Source organism: Labrus mixtus, chromosome 1 (assembly GCF_963584025.1).
Source record: "Labrus mixtus chromosome 1, fLabMix1.1, whole genome shotgun sequence".
NCBI lineage: Eukaryota > Metazoa > Chordata > Actinopteri > Labriformes > Labridae > Labrus > Labrus mixtus.
Genome location: NC_083612.1, coordinates 29,576,004 through 29,599,376, shown reverse-complemented (window position 1 = coordinate 29,599,376; position 23,373 = coordinate 29,576,004). Strand labels below are relative to the sequence as shown.

The 23,373-nt window shown below is 38.4% G+C and overlaps 2 protein-coding genes and 1 long non-coding RNA gene across 7 annotated transcripts in view; 2 read left to right on the top strand and 1 right to left on the bottom strand.

Annotated features, from left to right (window-relative positions):
* LOC132977062 (chromodomain Y-like protein 2) overlaps positions 1-17,430 on the top strand; it is a 31,377-nt gene extending 13,947 nt beyond the window's left edge. For both annotated transcript variants that reach the window (XM_061041446.1, XM_061041436.1), the window contains exons 2-7: positions 351-954; positions 6,337-6,554; positions 13,146-13,318; positions 13,413-13,623; positions 13,749-13,892; positions 14,557-17,430. In XM_061041446.1, the coding sequence (XP_060897429.1) occupies positions 351-954; positions 6,337-6,554; positions 13,146-13,318; positions 13,413-13,623; positions 13,749-13,892; positions 14,557-14,715 (1,509 nt within the window). In that variant the 3' untranslated portion in view covers positions 14,716-17,430. The remainder of the gene's footprint in view (positions 1-350; positions 955-6,336; positions 6,555-13,145; positions 13,319-13,412; positions 13,624-13,748; positions 13,893-14,556) is intronic.
* On the top strand, positions 9,650-12,294 carry LOC132977073 (uncharacterized). The gene is made up of 2 exons (XR_009673764.1): positions 9,650-10,174; positions 10,349-12,294. It is a non-coding gene; the product is annotated as an uncharacterized LOC132977073 (long non-coding RNA).
* A 1,651-nt stretch (positions 17,431-19,081) lies between the features above and the next one.
* cmc2 (C-x(9)-C motif containing 2) lies at positions 19,082-22,265 on the bottom strand. Of its 4 annotated transcripts, XM_061041399.1 has the most exons (5): positions 21,974-22,265; positions 21,634-21,705; positions 20,351-20,421; positions 20,196-20,267; positions 19,082-20,083 (listed from the first exon to the last, which is right to left on the bottom strand). In XM_061041399.1, exons 1-5 carry the CDS (start codon positions 22,068-22,070, stop codon positions 20,000-20,002), a joined length of 396 nt encoding a protein of 131 aa, XP_060897382.1. In that variant the 5' UTR covers positions 22,071-22,265; the 3' UTR covers positions 19,082-19,999. The 4 variants fall into 4 exon arrangements, with proteins under 4 accessions (XP_060897382.1, XP_060897390.1, XP_060897408.1 ...); XM_061041407.1 differs by lacking the exon at positions 21,634-21,705 and having other exon boundaries at positions 20,351-20,467; positions 21,974-22,262; XM_061041425.1 differs by lacking the exon at positions 21,634-21,705 and having other exon boundaries at positions 20,351-20,467; positions 22,217-22,241.
* Between the last annotated feature and the right edge of the window lie 1,108 nt (positions 22,266-23,373).

Below are 23,373 nucleotides of genomic sequence, written 5' to 3'. Positions count from 1 at the left end.
ACTTCATGCCGTGAAGGACACATGCAATAAGTAACTGAAGAAGATTTAAGGGACAGGTGGTCTGAAAGTTAAAAAAAAAACCTGCGACATCTGTTGTATTTATTTTCCTGCTTGAGATACTTTTGATTGGAAATGGAACACAAAGTGAAAATGCATTCAATATTTTTCCTTTTTTTTCCTGTATAGGCTATTGGTGCCCCAAACTTAACTTTTTTTAATAGTCACAGTTAACTTTTTTGCCGATCAAATTTATTATAAAGTTATTTTTAACTTGTACTATGGTACATTTGTATGTACAGCATTTGTCTTCTTTTTGTCTAATTGCATGTCTCCCTGTGTGCTTCCCTCAGGTGGAGCGGATTGTGGACAAGAGGCGGAACAAGAAGGGTAAGTGGGAGTACCTGATCAGGTGGAAAGGTTATGGAAGTAAGGAGGATACATGGGAGCCAGAGCACCACCTTCTGCACTGCGAGGAATTTATTGACCAGTTCAACAGCTTGAAACTGCACTCACACAAACAACCCAAAGTTTCGACCAAAAGTCGTCAGGAACCCATCATTGACAGCCACCAACCAGCCACAGAAAACTCCAGAGCTCGGTCTGAGGCCAGAAAGAAAAGGACTTTTGGCCCAGCTGTTGGGGTCAGAGTAGGATCTGTTCTAGGGCTCAGTGGTGCCGGTTCAGGACCCACTCAGAGGCATAAGAAAGTGGCTGCAGGACCTGGGAAGACTTTAGGAGACAGAATAAGCAAAGCCATGACGTACAAATCTCCTTCTCAGGCTGGACCTCACTATGTTCCTCCATTAAGGGTTTCTCATAACGGTCTCCAGAATGGACAGATGGAGCCTCTCATTTACAGACCAGCAGCAAGGTCACATCGACTGCCCATGGACAGAGTGGATGGAGAACTAGGAGACATGGATAAGAATGGACAGCAGTTCACCACTGAGCTAGGTAAGTTGAAAATTGAAGGAAGATGATCATAGGAAGATATGGATACCATTGTTTGATAGCTAAGGTCCTGGGTTGCTAACAGAAGTAAGAAAACTCTTACACAATATTACATTGACATAATTGGTAATTAATTGATAACTACCCTTCTTTGGAACAAAACCAAGTCTTCTGAAAGAGCCTCATTCTATTGCTAATCTTGCAGCTGAACACGGCTTATGACAAAAGGATCATTCCATCCCATTCATATGGGGGTGCTCAAAGTCTAATTTTACAGTGATGTGTCTGTTTTCTCAAAATAAATCTCGACATATCTTGGTTACATTATCAAACTTTTGATGTAATTCGGAAGGCTTATCATCCTTATCAAGTGGGTGCGTGAAGAATTCACTCCAAGCACCATATCCTCTTGTACAGAATTGTGTTGGATACAAGAGACAACAATGATTTGCAGAGTTGGCCGGAACAGAACAGTAGCAGGCACCTCTTTTCAACTCAGGCTCTTATTGGCTATTAAAGGCTGGGATTGGGAACAATGAATGGAAGGTCCAAATGGCCAAATGAGGTGTCTGTAAAAAGGTCAGAGTTACACTGGCAGTTTGATCCATTGCAGTTGAAAACAAATAAATCATTACAGAAAATACAGAAAATACAGCATTGGCAGATACAGTGGTGGCAAATTTAAAGAAATGTGTGGAACTTTGTGGATGTAATGTGGTTAAATCTTTCACTGGATTTGGATCGTGTGGACCCATGCTGATACTACAGGTTTTTGTTGAATTTTATGATTAGGGTTAGAAGACAGTAAAAAATCTTTGTTTCTTTGCTAGCTGGTTGATAGCTTACCATTTTGTCTTACTTGAAAGTAACCAATGTTTGATTCAAAACTTGGCCCTTGGACCTTGGCTCTGGCAGACCAATCACTGCTTTATGATGGAAAATGTATAATTGTGCTTGTAATTTTTCCATGAAATGTCATCGTTTTCAGCGAGTGTGTGATATTGCAAAAGTAAAGACTTTTTTAATGTGAATTCACATGCTCAACCAGCATTACGTTACTTCATTTGGGGTTAGATTGTGACTTAAAAAATCCAAAATGCTGCTGCCAGATTTTTTAAATGTAGCAAGATAAATTATCTTCCTGTAACCTTCACTGGCTACTTGTGAGTTTTAGAATCTATTTAAGATCTGAGTCATTTTTTTTTTTTTCAGGCCAGACCCACAACTGTGATTTGCTAACTCCCTTTGGGCCTGACCGCTGTCTGAGATCCTACAGCAGGGGCTTACATGTGGTTCCTTAAACTCGTCTGGTGACAAAAGGGGACCTTGCCTTTGCAGTACGGGCCCCACAGCTGTAGAACTCCTCGCTTGGAGAATCTTTAGACAGCGACTCTGTATCCTCTCTTTTAAAACACTTCCTAAAACTCACTTTTTATCTTTGGAAGATAAAGTTAGGGGAAACAAAATGCTACTCCAGGCTGATCATCAGATGATGAACCATCCATGTATACTTAAACTGTTTCCAAATGACTCTGGCTGGTTGTGCTGCATTTTGTTTTATCAGGCATGCTTTCATACAGGCCCATGATAGATCTGTGATAAGCTAAAAATTGCTAATGGCTTTATTCAGCAGTGCAGCTGTATCTGCTTGTGTCTAATTGAAAAAGAACTGGAGTGTGACTTCCTCTTCATGAATATGAATTATACAGGTACTAGAAAGTTCCTAATATACAAGGAAGCTATGCACATAGAGGTGTTTCTGTTTAGGTATCCTGTTCTTATCTTTATTATGGGGTTTATAAAATCCATTTTCCATGATGAGTATTTCCTCTTATATGATAGAGTATGTGTCTTATAAAGATGAATATAGTAAATAAGCAGGCAGACTTTTATACTGTAGAGACTTGTGCTGACACACAGCTCTTTAACACAGCTCTTTCTGTGGCTCTTACAGGAGTAGTGATAACACCTTTGAGTTTCAATCCGGGGTCACAGTCCAGGGCCTGCACCACTGTAGTTAATTATTACATGTGTATTCAAAATGGCATATCGACAACCTAGAATTTAATTTTATGTTATTTTAATGACACATACTTATAAGGATTAAATGTACATGTGGTTTGTCCTTTCTTACCATTCATTGTACCTGTTATAAGATTTTTTCCCTCTATTGGTTTCCAACACATTACAGCTCTGTAGAGAGAGAGTTCACAAAATATGCACATATTGGTATGTACATCATAAATGTGTTGTGCTTGCTTTCTGTGTACGTTATTGATCAGCTCCCTTCTTAGTCAGTCATGCTATACAATGTATTTAACTAATATTGGTCGGTTGGTTATTGGTTGGTAACTAAAGTTCAGCATAAAATCAGGTCTTCAGACATTCAAAACTGCATAAAAATGGATGAGGGCTCTATGGAAGAATTATCAGCAACAACAAATCTGAGCTCACTTTTGTTGATGTGATGCCGTTTTGGATTCTAGACTGATTTACATAAGACTACCTAGCTCACCTCTTTTTGCACTGCTACCTTCATCCAAAGCAATGAAAGAGGCTGTCTTTTTTGTATCTGATTGGCACAGGAAAGGTTCACTCAAAGGTATGTAATTTAAAAATGAAAAGACCTAGCTATTAAGAAGAGAGTTGTAGGTAAGTGCTTGCATAGCAACATCAAGAAGCTGTCAGGGTATTTAAATGCCTGTTTGATTGACATTTCTGTATTAAATAATATTCCTTTCAAGGTTTTTTCAGTGTAGAAAATAATTGCCAATAAGTGATACCAAACCATTTTTTCCTATTGCATATGATCCAACTTTCTTGAGCATTGGAAAACCTGCAGCAGCATGAAAAGAGTCTTTCCATTATTTTTGGAGCAAATACAGGAGGTTGAAGATGGTTTTACCATATTGATTGAGGTGTAAGCATTTTTGTTCAATTCAGCTGCTAATGCAGACAGCACATCTTTCCAAAAACCTGAACCACTGTCAGTGAGGTTAAAGCTTTAACTCCCTGTCCTTCAAACACTATTAGAAATCCAATCTACCAGGCCAATGTCTTTCTTCAACCTTAGAATTGAATATGAACAGACCATATTTTGCATTGCATTTACAATTCTGTTAGATCAAAGAACTAGCCCAGAAGTATCAACTGTTGGGTCTTACAGACAACGAGGCATGATGCATTGTAAACTAAACAAGCATCTAGAGAGAAGGAAACAAATACAAGCATGAAATTAAGTTTAAGTTTCACAAAAACTCAACATTAATCAGATCCTGTCAAAAATTGCTGAGATTGTCATAGCAAGAATGGATTACCTTTTTAGTGTGCTTCTTAAAATGAGATTAGTAAAAGATCACACCCAGGTTCCTGACTTTTTGTCTGATAGTTATTGACCAAGGACCAGAAAATGAGTAAATATAAGGATTATGACTTTCTTTTTCAGTTCCTGTGCCAAAATTTAAGTATTGTCTGTAATTAAGTTCAGAAGATTGGCTGACACAGTTTTTGATACCATTTAGACAACTATTGCGGCTGGAGAGGTTTGGAGCTTTAGATTTTTCTAGCAGATATAGCTGTTTGTTGTCAGTGTATTGCAGGGATATAATAAAATCGATCCCAGTATGAAGCCCTGAGGGAGTCCAAGATTTACTGTGGAGGGATGCCTGTTCCCCAATAAAAAAACAAAACAGATTTTGCTCAATTGGAGCGCACCCCCTTCCCAATCAGAATTTGGTGGTCAACTGTATCAAATGAAATTCGGTAGTACAAGGATGCAGTATCAACCATTCTCAGAAAGTCACTTGTCACAATGAGGATTCTCAGGAAGTGTTTTTGTCTAAAGCCAGATTTAAATTTTTCATGAATTCTATTTTGCTAAAAGAAAAAAAAGAGTTGGATGAAGTCTTATTAAGAAGGAGTTTAAAACAAAAGAAGATCTGATAAGTATTGAGAATAACCAAGTCACATCCCTTACTTTACAGAAAGATTCAGGCGTCAGTTGATCTACAGGAATATCTTTAAAACAGATACAGGGCCTGTGGGGCAGTTAGGATGCAGAATGGTGATAATCATTTATAAAGACTTGCTTAGACTTATTTAAAAGCCATGTCAGAACAATTTTCTTAGCACTGATAAATGTACAGGATTTAAAAGGTTCAGTGTTGAATAGAGCTTTTGGCCTGTGCTAATATGTAGGAATTAAAACAAAGAAAAGTTGGTCCTCACATTTCTCATCTGTGATTCAAAGACGTCATCAACTCTTTCATTGGGTGATTTGTACCTGAAGGCTAATTTTCCTCCACCTCCATTCCAACTTTCTGCTTTTTATATATTGACGAATGTAATGATTCATGCAGGGTCAGAATCCTCTACTAAGTTAAATGTTTGTGTTTAAAAGGTACAACAGAATCAATAGTTGATGTGCAGATTAAGTTAAATGCATTCATCAATATGTCTGTGGGGCATGACCTCACACTGAATGAAAATGATGAATCAGTTTCTACATTGTACATACAAGAGTTTATTCTGTAAGACAGGAAATGACAGAAATTAGTAAATACGTGCATTGATTTAATTTTTTAATCAATTAGAACTTACTGTGCTTCAAGCGATGCTGTTAGCCTGAGCTCACAACCAATGAGACATTACACTCCAGACAGACTTTCCACTTTTCCTCATCAGATATGCAAATATATATTTAACTACATCAAATTAAGCTATATATAGTATGTTATCATAAGCCTGTTTCAAGAATAGCAAGTTATTCCCAGGGTCTATAAAATGTCTCTGGTTTAACCATATCATCGAAACCTCTGGTTTGGATAATTCACTGATCAAATGATGAACATGAAAGTCAGTGTTTATTTGTCCATTTGAAAGTTAAATTACATTTATTAGAGACGCTTTAAAGGGTCCTTCTGAAGCACTGAATGTGAGAGTGGTTTCTTCTTTCAATTTCGTTTTAGTTGTGCAATGACAATAAAGATATTCTGATTTTGATTCTGACTTCCTGGTTTAATTTTGAGGGGGGAGCAAACAGACATTACTTTGAAATGTAATACCAGGCAGCTGTGGCTCAGTGGTAGAGTTGGTCATCTCTTATTCTGAAGGTTGGTGATCGATCCCCAGCTCCTTCAGTCCACATGCAAGTCTCCCTGGGCGAGTCACTGAACCCAAAATTACTCCCAGCATTATCATCGGCATGTTAATGCATATGGATGGGATTAATTATTACTATATGTATATAACACTTTATTTAAGTTTTCTTTAAATGTTGTTTCTATCATGGATGTGATGTGTACCAGTCTAAATAGCAGGTGTCTAATACCTACCTAAGCAAAAGAAAACAGACTTGACATGTTTTGTCATCCCGCTCTGTGTCAGGATCCCCTCTGGCCAATGGAAAGATGCATCTTCACAGCTCAGTGAAGAGGAAGTTGGCTGAGGAGAAAGGCTACGTGTTTGACAAGCGGCTAAGGTACAATGTGCGACAGAACGAGAGCAACTGTCGATTCAGAGACATTGTGGTCAGGAAGGAGGAAGGCTTCACGCACGTCCTGCTGTCCAGCCAAACGACAGACAACAACGCTCTGACACCAGAGGTTAGAATGAAAATGTACACACAACCCTGTTTAAAGGCATACAAACAGCAATTATTTACTTTTCATTTGTGGCTGTCCCTTTGTCCTTTATGTTTCAGGTGTGTATCGATAGATTGAGACCTACATTTAATTATGTAACTCTGTGTCCCAGTAGACATGGAGCTGTGTTTGGGGAAGAATGAAATAGAAAAGTTTCCTCATTAACTGATGCCCTGGAGCTATGCACTAACTCCAGAGCTGCTCCAGGGGAGCTTTTCAGGAGACAACTTTCAAAAACTGTGGTTTTATATGACAACCGGCAGGTTTGACTATGTTTAGTTTTAGCTTCATTAATCTTCCAAAGGGCAATGCTGAAAAAGACCTTGTATACTCAAGCATAAAAGGTTAGGAAATAGCTCTCGGGCTCTGTCTTCAACGAGTTTCTTTAAAACTTCCACCTGCCAGACGAGGTTTCACCAAGTAGATTAATTAGGCATTATCTTTTGTTATAGCAGCAAAATGTCAGCTGAACTATGCAGCAGGTTTGTAAAAGAGAGCATTACATATTTATACTAAGAGAGACTTTAGGAATATTTCAAAGAAATCAATGTGGCAACTGTGGAAAAGCTATATGAAGAACATTTTCTACTTTTTTTTAATCATTTATTTTCTTCAATAGATCAGCTTTTTATTGATCTTGTGTGTTCTTACATAAAACCAGTTTGAGCCACATAATTCAACTCTATTTTTAGGGCAAGCTTTTTTGATTGCTCTGTGAAACTTCATCAGAGTCTCTGTACGGGCATGTAGGGTAAACTACATAATCTGTCATGCTGTGTTTGATGGCTTTTCACATTTTCTCTCCACTCTTCCTAGCAATTTGGTGATCACTTGATATCTTGATGACAATCACATTCCACTATATAATCAGCCTTCTATAATGGCAGAAAAAAACTAAAATAATTGTAATCCCTCACACTGATTGGCAGATGTATGGTGTCTATCAAAATCTTTAACTTTAACATCTGTCACTAAACCTTTTATGCAGAAGCATTGTGTTGGTGTTAATGTTTCCTCTGTCACAATGATGCTACTTTACATGAGCCAAAATGACAGCTATGATAGTTTGATAGCATGGGGATGTGTCCGTCTGCAGCACTGAACGTGGTTTAATGGCTCTCTGCTCTAATGCTGCAGCCTCTTGCATTGTGATGATCCACTTGTAGAATTGACCGCCTGCAGGAAAGAACCAGCCTGTGATTGGTTGCTCATTTTCACACTCCAATCAACAACAAGCTGCTCCACTCAAAGTTCCCCCTGGATGCAGTCAGCAGCTTGCCTTCACAGATCAGTAGATGCTTTTCCCAGCCGCATCTTTGAATGTCACTTTTGGACTCTTTGGACGGACTTTTGTGACATTTTGTAGCATTCAGTTTTATTTTCTAAAGACGTATTCATGAACTAGAATGTTTCTGTTGAAACTATTTGTTTTTCTAAGATTTCTAAAAGGGGATTATCCCTTAATGCATAAGAAAAAAGACGAGAAATCATCAAGATTATCCTGCATATTTACTTTCCACAAATGATGTTGACCCTGCAAATAAACTGCAGAGGCCATATCACATTCTGTCCTACTTTTCTAGAAAAATTAAAAGGTCTGATCAAACTTTTTCAGTTGTGACCTTTAGTGAGTTTGTGAATAAATGAAAAAGAGTTTCTTCTGTACTCTTATTACAGCTTCTTTAGTGCTCCATTAATATACTCTAAAAGCGAGTTAAGCCTCAGATGATGTCACAATGACAGTCATCCACCTCTGGCCCATGAATCTAAGCAAACAGGTTTTTCCTCCCCTCAGATTGAAGGATTGTGGGATGTGTCTCAGATCTTCCACAGAGGGAGGTTCTGGCTTTGATACATCACCCTCATGTGAACGGCAGCCTGCACTTCACAGACACTGAAGTGGCCTTAACTGTGTGCGCACATGTGTGCGTACTTTCATGTGTGACAGTAAGCCCGTAAGCTGTGGGCTTATCAAACAGCTCTGATAGCTCATTTTCTGTCTCTGAGTCCTTGAAGCTACAGTACAGGAACAAGAGAGTCTGCCCATGTGCTCGCTGAATGGCTTTGGCTGAGAAAATCTTCTAAAATATCCCTGCGCATTTTTCATCCAAACACTCAGAGCCTGATTTAAGTGAGAAAGTCCCCGAGCTGTTAGCTGCTACTGCCTCTGTCACCTTTCTTCTCATCACTGTAGCTTTCTGCGTCTGTTCTTTTCAAATCAACATCCTGTGTTCTTTTCAAGCAACACAATGAATACAAATGTCAACAAAGAAGCCCCTACATTTTTACTTTATGGGGAACAACTAAGGAATGCAGAAGATGCCTAGATCTTTATCACTCTCATTAGCATCTATACAGTAGAGCTCTGTAGATAAACACTTATGTAAGCCTGATGCAACCCAGCACATGTGGTAATGGAATTAACATAAAACGAGACATTTTAAGTCATTTTCTCACTCAAAGCGACAGTGAGGAGCTTCATTTTGTGTCTTTATTTTAGTGACCCTTGTGGACAAAGCAGGATGTCTTATCTACAGTTGCAAGAAAAAGTATGTGAACCCTTTGGAATTTCCTAGTTTTCTGCATAAATTGGCCATAAAATGTGTTCTGATCTTCATCTAAGTCTCAACAATAGACAAACACAGTCTGCTTAAACTAATACCACACAAACAATTATATGTTTTCATGTTTTTGTTGAACACAACATGTAAACATTCACAGTGCAGGGTGGAAAAAGTGAACCCTTTGATTTAATAACTGGTTGACCCTCTTTTGGCAGCAATAACCTCAACCAAACGTTTCCTGTAGTTGCAGATCAGACCTGCACAACCGTCAGGAGGAATTTTGGACCATTCCTCTTCACAAAACTTTTTCAGTTCAGCAATATTCTTGGGATGTCTGGTGTGAATCGCTCTCTTGAGGTCATGCCACAGTATCTCTATCAGGCTGAGGTCAGGACTCTGACTGGGCCACTCCAGAAGGTGTATTTTCTTCTGTTGAACCCATTCTGTTGTTGATTTACTTCTGTGCTTTGGGTTCGTTGTCCTGTTGCATCACCCATCTTCTGTTGAGCTTCAATTGGTGGACAGATGGCCTTAAGTGTTCCTGCAAAGTGTCTTGATAAACATGGGAATTCATTTTTCCGTCGATGATGGCAATCTGTCCAGTCCCTGATGCAGCAAAGCAGCCCCAAACCATGATGCCCCCTCCACCATACTTCACAGTTGGGATGAGGTTTTGATGTTGGTGTGCTGTGCCTTTCTTTCTCCACACATAGTGTTGTGTGTTCCTTCCAAACAGCTCAACTTTGGTTTCATCTGTCTACAGGATGTTTTGCCAGTAGTGCTGTGGAACATCCAGGTGCTCTTTTGCAAACTTCAAACGTGCAGCAATGTTTTTTTTGGACAGCAGTGGCTTTCTCCGTGGTGTCCTCACCATGAACTCCATTCTTGTTTAGTGTTTTACGTATCGTAGATTCGTCAACAGAGATGTTAGCATGTGCCAGAAATTTGTGTAAGTCTTTAGCTGACACTCTAGGATTCTTCTTCACCTCATTGAGCATTCTGCGCTGTGCTCTTGCAGTCATCTTTACAGGACGGCCACTTCTAGGGAGAGTAGCAACAGTGCTGAACTTTCTCCATTTATAGACAATTTGTCTTACCGTGGACTGATGAACATCAAGGCTTTTAGAGATTCTTTTGTAACCCTTTCCAGCTTTATGCAAGTCAACAATTCTTAATCGTAGGTCTTCTGAGAGCTCTTTTGTGCGAGGCATGGTTCACATCAGGCAATGCTTCTTGAGAGTAGCAAACTCAAAACTGGAGTGTGTTTTTTATAGGGCAGGGCAGCTTCAACCAACACCTCCAATCTCATCTCATTGATTGGACTCCAGGTTGGCTGACTCTTGACTCCAATTAGCTCTTGGAGAAGTCATTAGCCTAGGGGTTCACATACTTTTTCCACCCTGCACTGTGAATGTTTACATGTTGTGTTCAACAAAAACATGAAAACATATAATTGTTTGTGTGGTATTAGTTTAAGCAGACTGTGTTTGTCTATTGTTGAGACTTAGATGAAGATCAGAACACATTTTATGACCAATTTAATCAGAAAACTAGGAAATTCCAAAGGGTTCACATACTTTTTCCTGCAACTGTATTTGCTGATCTGGTCCTTCTGGTAGAAAAAATCTCATCCTGCTTTCTCGTAACTGTAACCGCTAAACTCTGCAGAAGAAAATGTAAACAAAGCCTGTATCAGCAGTGTGCTGTGAATGCCTTTATCTTGACACTGGCCTGGTGACAAAGGTGACAGGCATTGGAAATACTTGCATAGAATTTGTCAATCTTCTTGCTGGTTCCCCGGTTGCTATGTATTAATTTTAATCTGTTACATAGTCAGTTACAAACTCTTTAAATCAGCTTTAAACCAAACCAAAAAAATGTGACATAAAAATTGTCAAGGGGAATCAGTATATAAAATATCCAAAAGCTACTAACCCAACTTACATAAAGGATACTAAAAAGGAAGTAAAACCTAAAGTTCCTGCCTCCAACCCCCCCCAAAAAATGTAACCGCACCCTTGCACCTCTAGCTGATACAGAAATACAAAGTTGAATGTTGTGTGCCTGATTAAAACTAACCCTGGCCATGTCCCAGCTAGGTCACCAGTACCTCAGCCTAATTCAGAAACTGTTGGACTGACAAACTAATAGTTGTGCTCAAAAACTACAGCATTAAAACCATAGATACATACACACTATCAATACCAGAGTCACCACAACTGTGGAGCTAGCCTTCTTGAAGAGATTGTGTCCTTTTGATTGGTTGGGTTGATACATTGCCACAACAATCAGAAGCATTGATCTGGCAGCTACTGGTGGGCGTGCCCTGACCTGGAGGGACACATAAGCTTGTCCTAATTTAAGAGCTGCATCCTTTTGAGTGTGCATTTGAAGGCCGATTAGGTCACAGCGATGCATTGAAGGCTGTCCAATTTCGAAGCCTCCTTCATATGCAGTCTGCAAATTCGTCCTTTCCCCCCCTTGGCCAACAAAGGATCACAAAGGCTTGTTTATTTTGAACATATTCCAGTGTTTAAAGTTTAGAAATTAAGAACAATGGCCTGGTCTTCATAATTCTACATGTGGATGAATTGTTTGGTGATAATAATCGAGCTATTTTCTATCAGTTAGTTCCAGTGCAGCTTCTGAGGTTGCTAGGCGACAGGGGCGGCACGTAGAAATGACAGGTTAAGGGTGGGGGCAGCTGGTGACCCAAACGGGAACTCCGACCGAACTATTTAAGTTCGGTCTGAGTGGTCTATGCAGCCTTTGAAGGTTGGGTCCTTCATAGGCTGCTTCCTTCTAAGGATGCTACACCATCCTGTCAATAAAAGCACAGGCAAAAAAAAAAGAAAAAAGATTACATTTAAAATTGATAGAAAGAGTAAGTGGATCAGAAATGTTTGTGTTTGCATTTTCTGAATTCAAACTTGACAGTAATGTGACTTCGACTGTCAAAGATCTTTCCAGAAATCTGGACTGAATGTCTTTTAGAGTAACTACTGAGAGTCTGATCCATAGGGAGCAGTGAGTGGGTGTACGAGGAAGTGTTTTGAAGTATAGCCTCAGAAAAGGGGAATTTCCATACTGCTTTCAGAAATCAAAAAATGCCTACAGGAAAATAAAAAATAAATAAATTATGTTTAACTCACAACATCAAAAGGCATCTAGAAACTGAGGCGAACTGAAAACAGCCTGTCAGACCTGTTCGATTTTCAAAAGAGACAAAAAAAAAATGATTGATTGACTTTTACCCACACCTACAGGCGGTGTTTTCATTTCCAGGGAGCTGATGCTGCCTGTTACCGGTCTCTTTGTTGTGGATACCACCTGTGTTTGTCTGCAAATGTCCTCGAGGCCTCTGCTCGCTGCACATGAATGTCACTTACACGACTCTCTTCCTCCTCCCTGTTTCACAGACTGGAACCAGCATCTGTCCGTCTCTGCTTCCTGTTTCTAATAATAATAATAATAATAATAAATAATTGGCTGTTGAGGAAACACACCACCAAGCATCATGTCATAATAATCTAGTCTAGACTTTTTGGGACATACGTTCTACAAACTAGAGGTCAATGCCACATACTTACTGTTTGAATCTATCACTGCTTCATGATTTCAATAATACAACCTCACTGACACGTTCAAAGGACAAGTTTCTGTTGACCCTTTGAAAGTTTGCATTGACCTTAAGGTAGTATGCATGAAAGGAATGAATGCTCTTACAGCTTTAACAAATTAAAACATAGCAGACTGAAGATATCAACTGTTTCTGTAAAGTTGCTTGTCTAGTGTTGTCAGCATTGTACATATATAAGTAAATATTCCTGCCTTCCCAGTGTATGTCATTATCTCTAAGCAAAAAAAAAAAAATTCACTCAGGATGTCAAGCCTTTCTCCAAGGATTCAGAATCTATTTATCTTCTTCAATCTCTCCTCATGTGTCAGGTGAGTTATAATGTAATAAATGTCTCTTTCTCTTCTTCAGATTATGAAGGAAGTGTGTCGAGCTCTCGGTAATGCAGCTGCAGATGACAGCAAATTATTGTTGCTCAGCTCCGTGGGGACTGTTTTCTGCAGCGGCCTGGAGCCGTCGTACCTGATAGGGCGTCTGTCCACCGACCGCAGGAAAGAGAGCAGCCGCATCGCAGATGCCGTACGGTAAAGAGAAATCTGTCCTCTTTAAACATGAGTCTCTTATCACTTGCCTTCAGAGTTGACTGAGTTGGGATTAATCGTTCTGTGACCCCTTCAGGGACTTTGTGTTGGCATTCATCCACTTCAAGAAACCCATTGTGGTGGCAATAAACGGGCCTGCTCTGGGCTTGGGGGCCTCCATCCTGCCTCTGTGTGACGTGGTGTGGGCCAGTGAGAGAGCCTGGTTCCAAACTCCATGTGCAGCCCTCCATCTCACCCCCTCTGGATGCTCCTCTTACACCTTTCCTCAGATCCTTGGTGTAGCTCTGGTGTGTACCAGATATCAAAGCAGATATTACTTGATTTGATCCGTTTTCTTGATTAGTGCTTGATAACTCTACTGCATGACTTCTTAGTACTTTGTCATTTTACTTATTTTTCTCCACAATGGCAGGCAAACGAGATGCTGTTCTGTGGAAGAAAACTCACAGCACAGGAAGCATGCAGTCGAGGTCTGGTGTCACAGGTCTTCTGGCCAACCACATTTAACCAAGAAGTGATGCTGCGTGTGAAGGAAATGGCATCATGCAATGCAGTGGTAGGTTCTCATCTAGACCACAAAGAGGGTCAAAATCTAAGTTGTACAATAATTAAACTGGATAAAAACACAATTCTTGACCCTACCACTCAGTGATTGTTGGGGATTCTTTCTTTAAAAATTAAAAGTGATGATGAAGACAATGTGAAGGTACGAATAATTGTGAAAATAAGATTAAAGAAGTTGCCGAAAGATAATAGTAGAGAGAAATGTTTGTATGATGTATTTCTGTGAGATATTTATGACATATACTTGAAGCTTGTTTTGGGAGTAAAATAATTTCTCAAACAATATTACCATAAATCAAATAGGTTTAAATAATGTAATGATACTCAGCTTACAAGAAGTGATATTTATTGAGCTTTGTAGTTAACTGATTTTCCCTGTGTCTTCACATTCATTTTCCATATGGATATAGTTTATAAGATACCTGCCAATAATATTTGTATGACCCATCAAAGATGCTGGTCTTCATGGCCTACGTTGAGGGAAAAACATACATTTCAAATCAGCTGGCAGAATCTCAGGATTAACAGCCATGTTTTACAAAAAGTACAAATGTACACTTGTAGATTCATCCTTTCTTAATACTTGTTTATATTCTTACAACTTCACATGACATTACCAAATAATGATTTGACATTTGTGTTTGTGTGTTTGAAAGGTTTTGGAAGAATCCAAATGCCTGGTGAGGAGTATCGTCATGTCAGTGTTGGAGGACGTGAATGAGAAAGAGTGCCAGATGTTGAAGCAGCTCTGGTGCTCAACCAAAGGACTAGAGGCACTCTTTAGTTACCTGCATAACAAAACGTCTGAGAAGTAACCATTGATGCCCAGAAAAAGAATGTCCACAAGGGTTATCCACAGAAGGACATCCAGGATGAATGTGCTGCGATCTTAAACTGAAGAAAAAGGTTCATTTAAGGTCTTTGTTTCCATCCATCAGCAGAGGAATTCTCTGAGATTCTGTTTGATTACACGCATACCAACAATTCCTTCATGATCATATTTGCAACGTTTTTTTCAGACCCTTAACTGTCCATTTGTGTATTCTCTTGGAGACAAAAAGCAAAGGTCCAAGTGTGCATTGCTTAAATGATCACTGAAGAAGGTTATTCAGGGAGGTACAGAGAGTTTCTGTACATACAAGATATGTATGTGTCTATGAAATCAATGTATGTGTCTATGAAATCAATGTATGTATGATAGAACGTGATAACTCCACAATAATATATCAGATATATTTATTTCAAGAGTCTATAGGGGAGTTTCTGTCTGTATATAAGATGCATTTATTCAGGACTTTCTTGGGTTGCTTATTGTTTGAAGTGTAAGCCAAAGTTTGCATGAGGACACAGTTTCCTGCTCTCTACATGCACGTTCATTCTAGCCATAAACTCGTATATATGTGCTCATGTGATCTTATGGTTTCCCAGAAAATACAAGAAATCTCTGGAAAAGTCAGAGGGAATGGATTCGTTTTTCCTACTGTGAAGCCTTTATTAGACAGCGTATCATCAGTACCTATCATTATTATAATCACCATACATTAGCTTCTGGGCCATGAAATTAAGATGAATGCTCTTGTACTAGGGTACTAATGAGTCCGTCTGGTGGATAAGTAAATTAAATATCATCCTCATACTGTCCACATCCATCTGTCTTTACTTAATCTCACATGCAGAAACAAGTTTAATGTAATTTTTATTTCTACAAATGAAGTCTGATTGAGGTCAGGGTTTTTCCTTCAATTGGGGTGGGGAGCTGAGTAAAATGTACTTGTTTTTTTTCTTTTCTTACAAATCTGATAATTGGAAATGAAAAACACTGGAAGTCTCATGCACATGTCAGCACTAAATATACATGAATACAAAATGACTGTAGAAGATTGAATGAACGGGCGTCACGTATCACATGGAAGGATTAGCGATGGATTTTTTTTATCCAGTTTAGCTTGAGCTAAATGTAGTCGCGTTACATGCAGTACTATAGGGGTTATGGCAAACATGGCTTCCACTTATAACCGCAGATCGTTATTGTGCGACATCTGTGATTGTTTTGTTGATTTAAAAAAAAAGTTGATTGTGACTACAAAATCTGTAAATGATCTATATTGTGGATATGCAACATGTCATGTAGCTGGAGTCAACTTTGTCCTTTTACTGCATGTGACGATTTAAGATTTCAAGACCTATTTTTAATGCCATGTGTAGATAATATTAAGGCTTCTATTTTGGTTTACCAACAAAAAAAATGTAGGTGTGTGAAAACTGTTCGTAAACAGATATTTGTCCAGTTTTGCAGTCGTACACATGCAGTACAGTATGATATACTAATGATGTAGACTGTTTGTGACACAGCTTGCATGTAATATACTGTACAGATAAATGTGTCGCCTGTCCGGATACCTTGTATTGCCGGGTATGTTTTTGTACCAACATTTTAAGTATTGTTAGAAATTGTGCAGTTTATTTTTGTATTTATTTTGAGATAACTGTTTGGATGTGCAGTGCCATGTGTGATTTCTTTTGCTCCAGAAGCACCGACTCTCTAAATGTGATGTCTATATTATCCCAATTTAAACTTACATAAAAAGAAACACTGATCATTTATCACTTTATAATTTAAAAAACAGAATATCCAAACACTGGTTCCACTTGAATATTTAATTTCAATTTAAATAATTATATTATTATTTCAACCATTTCAGACTTAATGCTCTACTGGTGTGCTTAATTATTATCAGTTATCACTTTTATTTATAGCCATAGCAGATTGATTTCTGATACTGATAAATGATTTGATTAAGGTTAAACCAGTCACTTTGTCTGAGGCTGGTGAGCTAAAACCTTTAAAGCTGCACGCTGCATCAGAATTTTCCCTCAACCTTAAATCAAAAAGGGTCCCTACATTCACCTTTCTGTTATTCTCCCTCACCTGCAGCATGATAATCATTTATTTTCACACGTCTTGCTTGCTTGGCTAAAGGGCCCCATGCAGTGTGGAGAACTACCTGTTTGATGTGGTCACTGTGCAGAATCACTGAATGCAGATCATTTATGTTCACTGAGCATAATCACACAGATACCTTATATATTTATTAATTTATTTATTCTAAAGGTTAACATAGTTTGCGTTTCTTTTCAGTGTGTCGTCGTGTGTGAGATATAAAATGATTTACCTAAAATTAAATGGTTTGAACTCCTTTCTCTTTGAGGCATCTGATCAAAATTCCCAACAAAGCATGAATTTAAATGTGTCATTAGTTATTTGTTAATAACAAAGAAAGTACCCCCATTTCTATATTTATAAGAATATAATATATATGACTGTTTTTTTGACACTTTATTTTGGAGTTTTTTTTTTTCCTTTTCATCAAATTCATCCCTTGTGTGTATTTCATTATTTGTCTTTCCCCATATGGTCTCATAGCCCACCTTAGGGTGCCTTACTGTTTAAATATCTGTCGGAGATGGATCCATGTGTTGTGATGGGTAGAGTAAGCTGCTACAATAAACAAACTGTACTTCCAAAATGTGTGTTGTCTTGAACATTTCTTGTTACTCCGTTTTGTCTCTAGTGTTCTATTAATTACAGTTCAGATTCCCAAAGTGGGGCACGTTATTTTTACTGCTGGCAGACACGGCAAGTGATGAGAGAGGACTTCCAGGTAAATGTTAGGCTGATAATGTCTACACCAGACCTCACAAATCTGAAAGTTTCATGTTACAGCATCACTTTTAATTGATTCCTGTTATGAAACAGGGATGTTTGAGACAAATTCTTCAATAAATGTAGGATTGTTTGAGCATGGAGCCTTACTGGCAGTGTGTTGAGTGTATCTAGATGTGTGCGGCAAGGGATGGGGGGCTTGAAATGATTTTCATCTGCCTAAAGGGGGCTCGTGGGAAAAGTTTGGGAATCACTGATGTAGGTTTGCAAAGCGAGGAGCAATACTTGAAATGAGAAGCTGTAGACCTCCACTGTTGTTGTTGTGTTGAAGATCGCGCGGAAGTGCTGCCGGGAAATCAAGAGATGATTCAGTGATGTAATGACGTGTCTCTTTTGCTGCCCATGGAAAAGCAAGCCGGTTCTTACAGGGTTAGCAAGGTGAACCAGCTCTGAACCAGCACTAGAACTAGCACCAGCCCCTGGTTCACTTTGGTTGAAAAGGGGTATGAGATAACTACATTTGGAACTAGTAAGCAAACATTTTCTAAATTATTTTTATCTAAAGGAATACAATCAAAAAAGTATAAGAGCACATGTTTAATTCACATCTTTTTACTAGGAGCTCTGAAAACCTACAGCAATATTATAAAAAGATTATTTAGATATTTAAGAACTGAACTTCAGGGTAAATTCTGATTCATTTGTCGGTCACATCTTTCAGTGCTGTTGACTTTGTTGACAGATTAGCGAGATCTAGAGAGATACTCATGTTAGTCTGAGGAACATACAGTAGGTAAAATAGGCCTGCAACAAGCAACAACTGGTGTTGAAACATGAAAAAAAATCACAAAAATACAGGGTGAAAAGTGACAAACTACTTTTAGAAAAAACACCCTCTATGCTAAAGAGAATCAAAAACGTGAATGTCCAGCCAACACTGATTCTGAGCCTGCATTTCATAGTTTTTCACAAGGCAAACGAAGGCTCAGGTGTCGTTCCCTGAGCTCAATGTGAACTTTCAGTCACATGAGCGTGAGGTCATCAACTTATAGGAGCCAGTGGTCAGCCAATGAAATATCCAGAGGGTCAACCAGAGACCAAAGAGAGAGAGGTTGCATTACCACTTGTTAACATGTGAAAGAAGCTTCCCATTCAGGCCACATGATGAAACCTTAACCAGCTCTTGTCACTGAACGTAAACCATGAGAAGCTGTTAGGTCTGAATTATTGATGGACCTCTGAGCTTATATTCTCTTTACATCGTGATACAGGTTTCTATAGGAATCTACATCATATACTGTAGACTTATTCAATCCCTCTTTGATGCCTACAGCACACTGAAAATGTTCTTTTTGTTGCAGTTTACAGACTGCCATCAGCAGGCAGGGTTCAATAAATATGAATTAAAGTGTATGACTTATTGACTACAATGAAAGGCCTTTTGAAGACCTGCAGAACTCATGATAGATACTTGACTCTTTTACAGTCTTTAACACATATGCTTAATTAAAGAGGAGTCTACTTTTTTTCCCACACTTTATTTCAATGAACTTCACAAATCAATATGATTCCCCGTTCGCATAAACTTTCAAACAACAATGAGTCTGCTCACAGCGAGAGTTTCCAAACCGCTGGTCAGGCTTTGGATCTTTTTTTTTTAAATCCTTGTCTTTGTCATGCATCCCTGAAACGGACTCTCCCTGCCTATCATGAATTATTCAGGTGCCACAATATTCCTGAGGAGTCCTGCTGAATAAAATAATGGTTTGATGAAAGGGGTTCAGCCATCATCTTCACTTCTCTCTTTGATAGAGCTGTGGTGTTCTGCTAACTACAGGGGAAATGAATGGTAAGCAGCATTCTTTGATCCAAAGTGCTAGTTGGTTTTTGTGTCGAGCTAAAATGTTCTGGCAACGCAGCAAGTTCTAATCAGTGCAGATTATATCAAGTGTTATGGAGGTACATGCCAGAGGACATTTACTGAGTATGGTGGGCATGAAAACCAAATCACTGCAGGTATATGATCTCAATATTCTCATCAAACAGGCATGTTCCTGTTGAATAAAACAATAGAATCTTAATATTAATGTCAATAATATGTAAGAAGAGGTCCATTTACTTGTTGATGTTAACATTCAAATGATACTAAGACCAGGTGAATAAAAAAACCCACATGGCTCTGAATTTGCAACTAACAGAAGTTTCTACCGTTCTTCTGTCTTGATATCAAAAGAGCAAAAGGAGTGTTAAACACTGACGCTTCACTCAATGTCCCATAACTTCTGATTTATTGATTGTGCTGTGGAGGCGGCTGAATGTGTGCCACACTTGAGTCCAAGACAAATTCTCCCCCAAGGGGACAATCAGCTGTATCGTATCGTAACTGAATACTTTCAGCTTGTGGTGCCGTCTGCGACATTCCTGGAAAGTATCCTTCAGAGATGCTCCTTATGTCCTTCTTTCAGCCTCTTTTTCATGTCCAGTGCATGCTGCTTACTGCGCTCCCGCTTATCCAGTCTCTGTTGAGTGGAGACGCAAAAACAACAACAAAACAACATGTAACATTACTTGTGGTGTCTGATTTGGCATGTCAACAAAGGGGAAAAATAAAACAAACAATAGTTAACAAACCTCTTTCTTCAGGCACTCACGCATGGCTCGGTCCACATCATTACACGTGCCGAAGAACTTCAGGAAATTGTGCTGCAGGTCAAATGAAACAAAGTTAAATCATTTGGTTTTCTGTGTGTCTCAAGGTTCCAGATAGACTTAGGAGCAGGACCTACCTCAGTGTGGCACTGCCTCAGCTGAGATATCAGTACATTACACTCATCTGTGTGCAGGTGAGGAGACAGGTCAGGGTGCATGCTGAGTTAAGGGCTTACTGTACCACTGCAGCAAGACTGAAAAACCACAAACAAGAGGAGCACGGACTGAGGAGCGCTGAGTTGACAGTTATTGTTACATATAACTGCAAGAGATACTACGTGGTGGGAACAATTTCTGAGTTTGCCTTTAACCACGGTTTTACATTGCTACCTTTTTTCATGACATAGGGATATGCTTGACATCAAATACACATTATATGACTATGATGGACGTATATTCATTTTCAAACAATGTTTTAGTTCAAGAAACTCGAAGAAACCCACTCTCAGTATCCCAGAGTTCAAAGTTCATCTACGGAGATAAAGATTCACACTTTTTTAATTTAATACACCTTAATGGTTTCTCCCACAAAATATATACTTATCCATAACTCAAAACCTGGAACATGTGCCTTGTTGGCATTTTAGCAGGATAAATAAATAGCTTAATTGTAATATACTTGTTCAATTTACAAATTATCCCTGCACTCATGTTCACTTCATTTGTCTGTCTACTCGCCGTTATATTGAATAGTTTCTGCTTATAATATGTCTACACTCATGCACTTTAACTTATGTCAATACTGTCCATTTACAACTCTGTTTTTGCACATTTACATTTAATCTTTCATATTTAATATTCCTATTTAAGACTAGTAATGCTTAGTTAAATCCTGGTTGTATATATTCACATTCTTAGTTTTGATATTTTTAGTACTTATTTACTTTGTATTTAATATTATATTGTGTTTAGATTTGCTAACATTGTGTTTTTTACTCATATTGTGTGTTTGGATAACCTGCTGCTGTAACGCCACAATTTCCCAGTTTGGGATCAATAAAGTAATTCTATTCTATTCTATTCTATTGCTGTTAGAAATACTCTTAATGCTTGTGGTTGTCAAAATAAGATTAGCACATATCAACTTAAATCAAGAAAACACACTTACTGGATAATTATTAATACATGTTTTGGTAAGAACTAATGTGCTTAGGCCTATTTTTTATGTTGGGATGTTAATAGAAAAATGTCAAGCTTACGCCAGAAAAGAGACATGTTAGTGTGGGTCCAGCATTTCTTAAATACAAGTAGGGAAGGCTCCAACGAAATATGTTGGGAATCACTGCTCGACCTGTACACACACTAGAAGTCAACCCAGAATGATTTGAGCTCTGCACTGGAGACATCTTCTAAAGGATACTAATGCCTCCCCATCCCTCTCCTTCCTGAGCTGTCATAGTGATGATGGTGTTTGTTTCCCTTGGACACTTACCTGCAGACACAGAGAGATGCAGAGAGGTTACACATTTTTGTTAACATTTCCCCTTCAATTCTCTTGAACCATGTAAACAGTGCAGACTTGACTAGAATAATCTCATTCAAAAAACATGCAGAGTTGTGTTTTCACACAGGAGTGTAAAGGTTAGCTTGTCTTACTCGTACTATATATCTTCCAGGCTATATATTTAGTTTAATTTACTGAGATATTCTACAAGTCAGATACCAGTAGGCTTTGGGTTTGATAACTGAATTACTCTTACCAGTTGTGAGGATGTGTGATGTTAAGTTTTCTTGAAACCCACAGTCAAATGTTAGCTCGCTGCTAATTAGGCCTCCAATGTCTTCACTGTTTTTCATAAATCCATTAAATCACTGAAGAAGTGTGGACAAAGGTTTCGTCTTTCTCCCCGTGTAATAACGACACCGGTTCCTATAATGTCTCTACCACTTGATCTACTGGTGTTGCACAGACAAAACATGTAACCTACAAATGCAGAACGAACCTGTAGGACATGCCTGCAAAACAATTCTTCTTCTTCTCTCTGTTTATTGCGTTTGACAAACAACTTGCAGGTGCACTACTGCCACCCTCTGGACTGGAGTGTAGGTCAGAAAAGCTTTTCTACACTAATAGAATAGAATAGAATTACTTTATATTTACTTGAGTAAAAAACACAATATTAGTAAATCTAAACACAATATAATATTAAATACAAAGTAAATAAGTACTAAAAATATCAAAACTAAGAATGTGAATATATACAACCAGGATTTAACTAAGCATTACTAGTCTAAGATATGAAAGATTAAATGTAAATGTGCAAAAACAGAGTTGTAAATGGACAGTAATGACATAAGTTAAAGTGCATGAGTGCAGACATATTATCAGCAGAAACTATTCAATATAACGGCGAGTAGACAGACAAATGAAGTGAACATGAGTGCAGGGATAATTAGTAAATTTAAACATGTGCAGAACAGATTACAGTATGGAGAGACAGATATTATGATGATGACAGTTATTTGCTCACATGAGGTGAGCTGTTGTACAGAGTTATGGCCTTCGGTAAGAAAGATTTCCTGTGTCTGTCCCATAGACTGTAAAAATAAGTCTGTCCTTGTGACAGCAGAGTTGAATCAGTCTGTTGGAGAAGCTGCTCCGCTGTTTGTCCAGTAGGCTGTGTAGAGGGTGATCAGGATTATTCATAATGGATAACAGTTTGTTAAGAGTCCTCCTCTCTGTCACCACTACAAAAGAGTCCAGCTTGCAGCCTATCACAGAGCAGGCCTTTTTGATGAGAGCATTAACTTCTTGTAACAATTCCTGTACGCTCTAAAAATCTAAATACCATTTCCCCCTGAGTTCCTCTGCAGTATGTAGTGTTGTCTAACATCTCTAAAGTGTCTGTTCCACAACATGTCTTTCCAGTAACTTGCTGGTGCAACTCACAAATCACAACTAAAACACTTCTTATTCTTAGAGGCATTTCTGCCACCTACTTGCATGGAGTATAGTCTATGGCATGAAGTGTAGAGCAGAATATGGTTTGTTACTTTTCTATAAAAATAATTAAAATAAATAAATACAGTTAGTTTGTCTAAATTACTGTTATAAGATCATATAGCACTTTTTAGAGATCTTTATATTTCTATTATATTA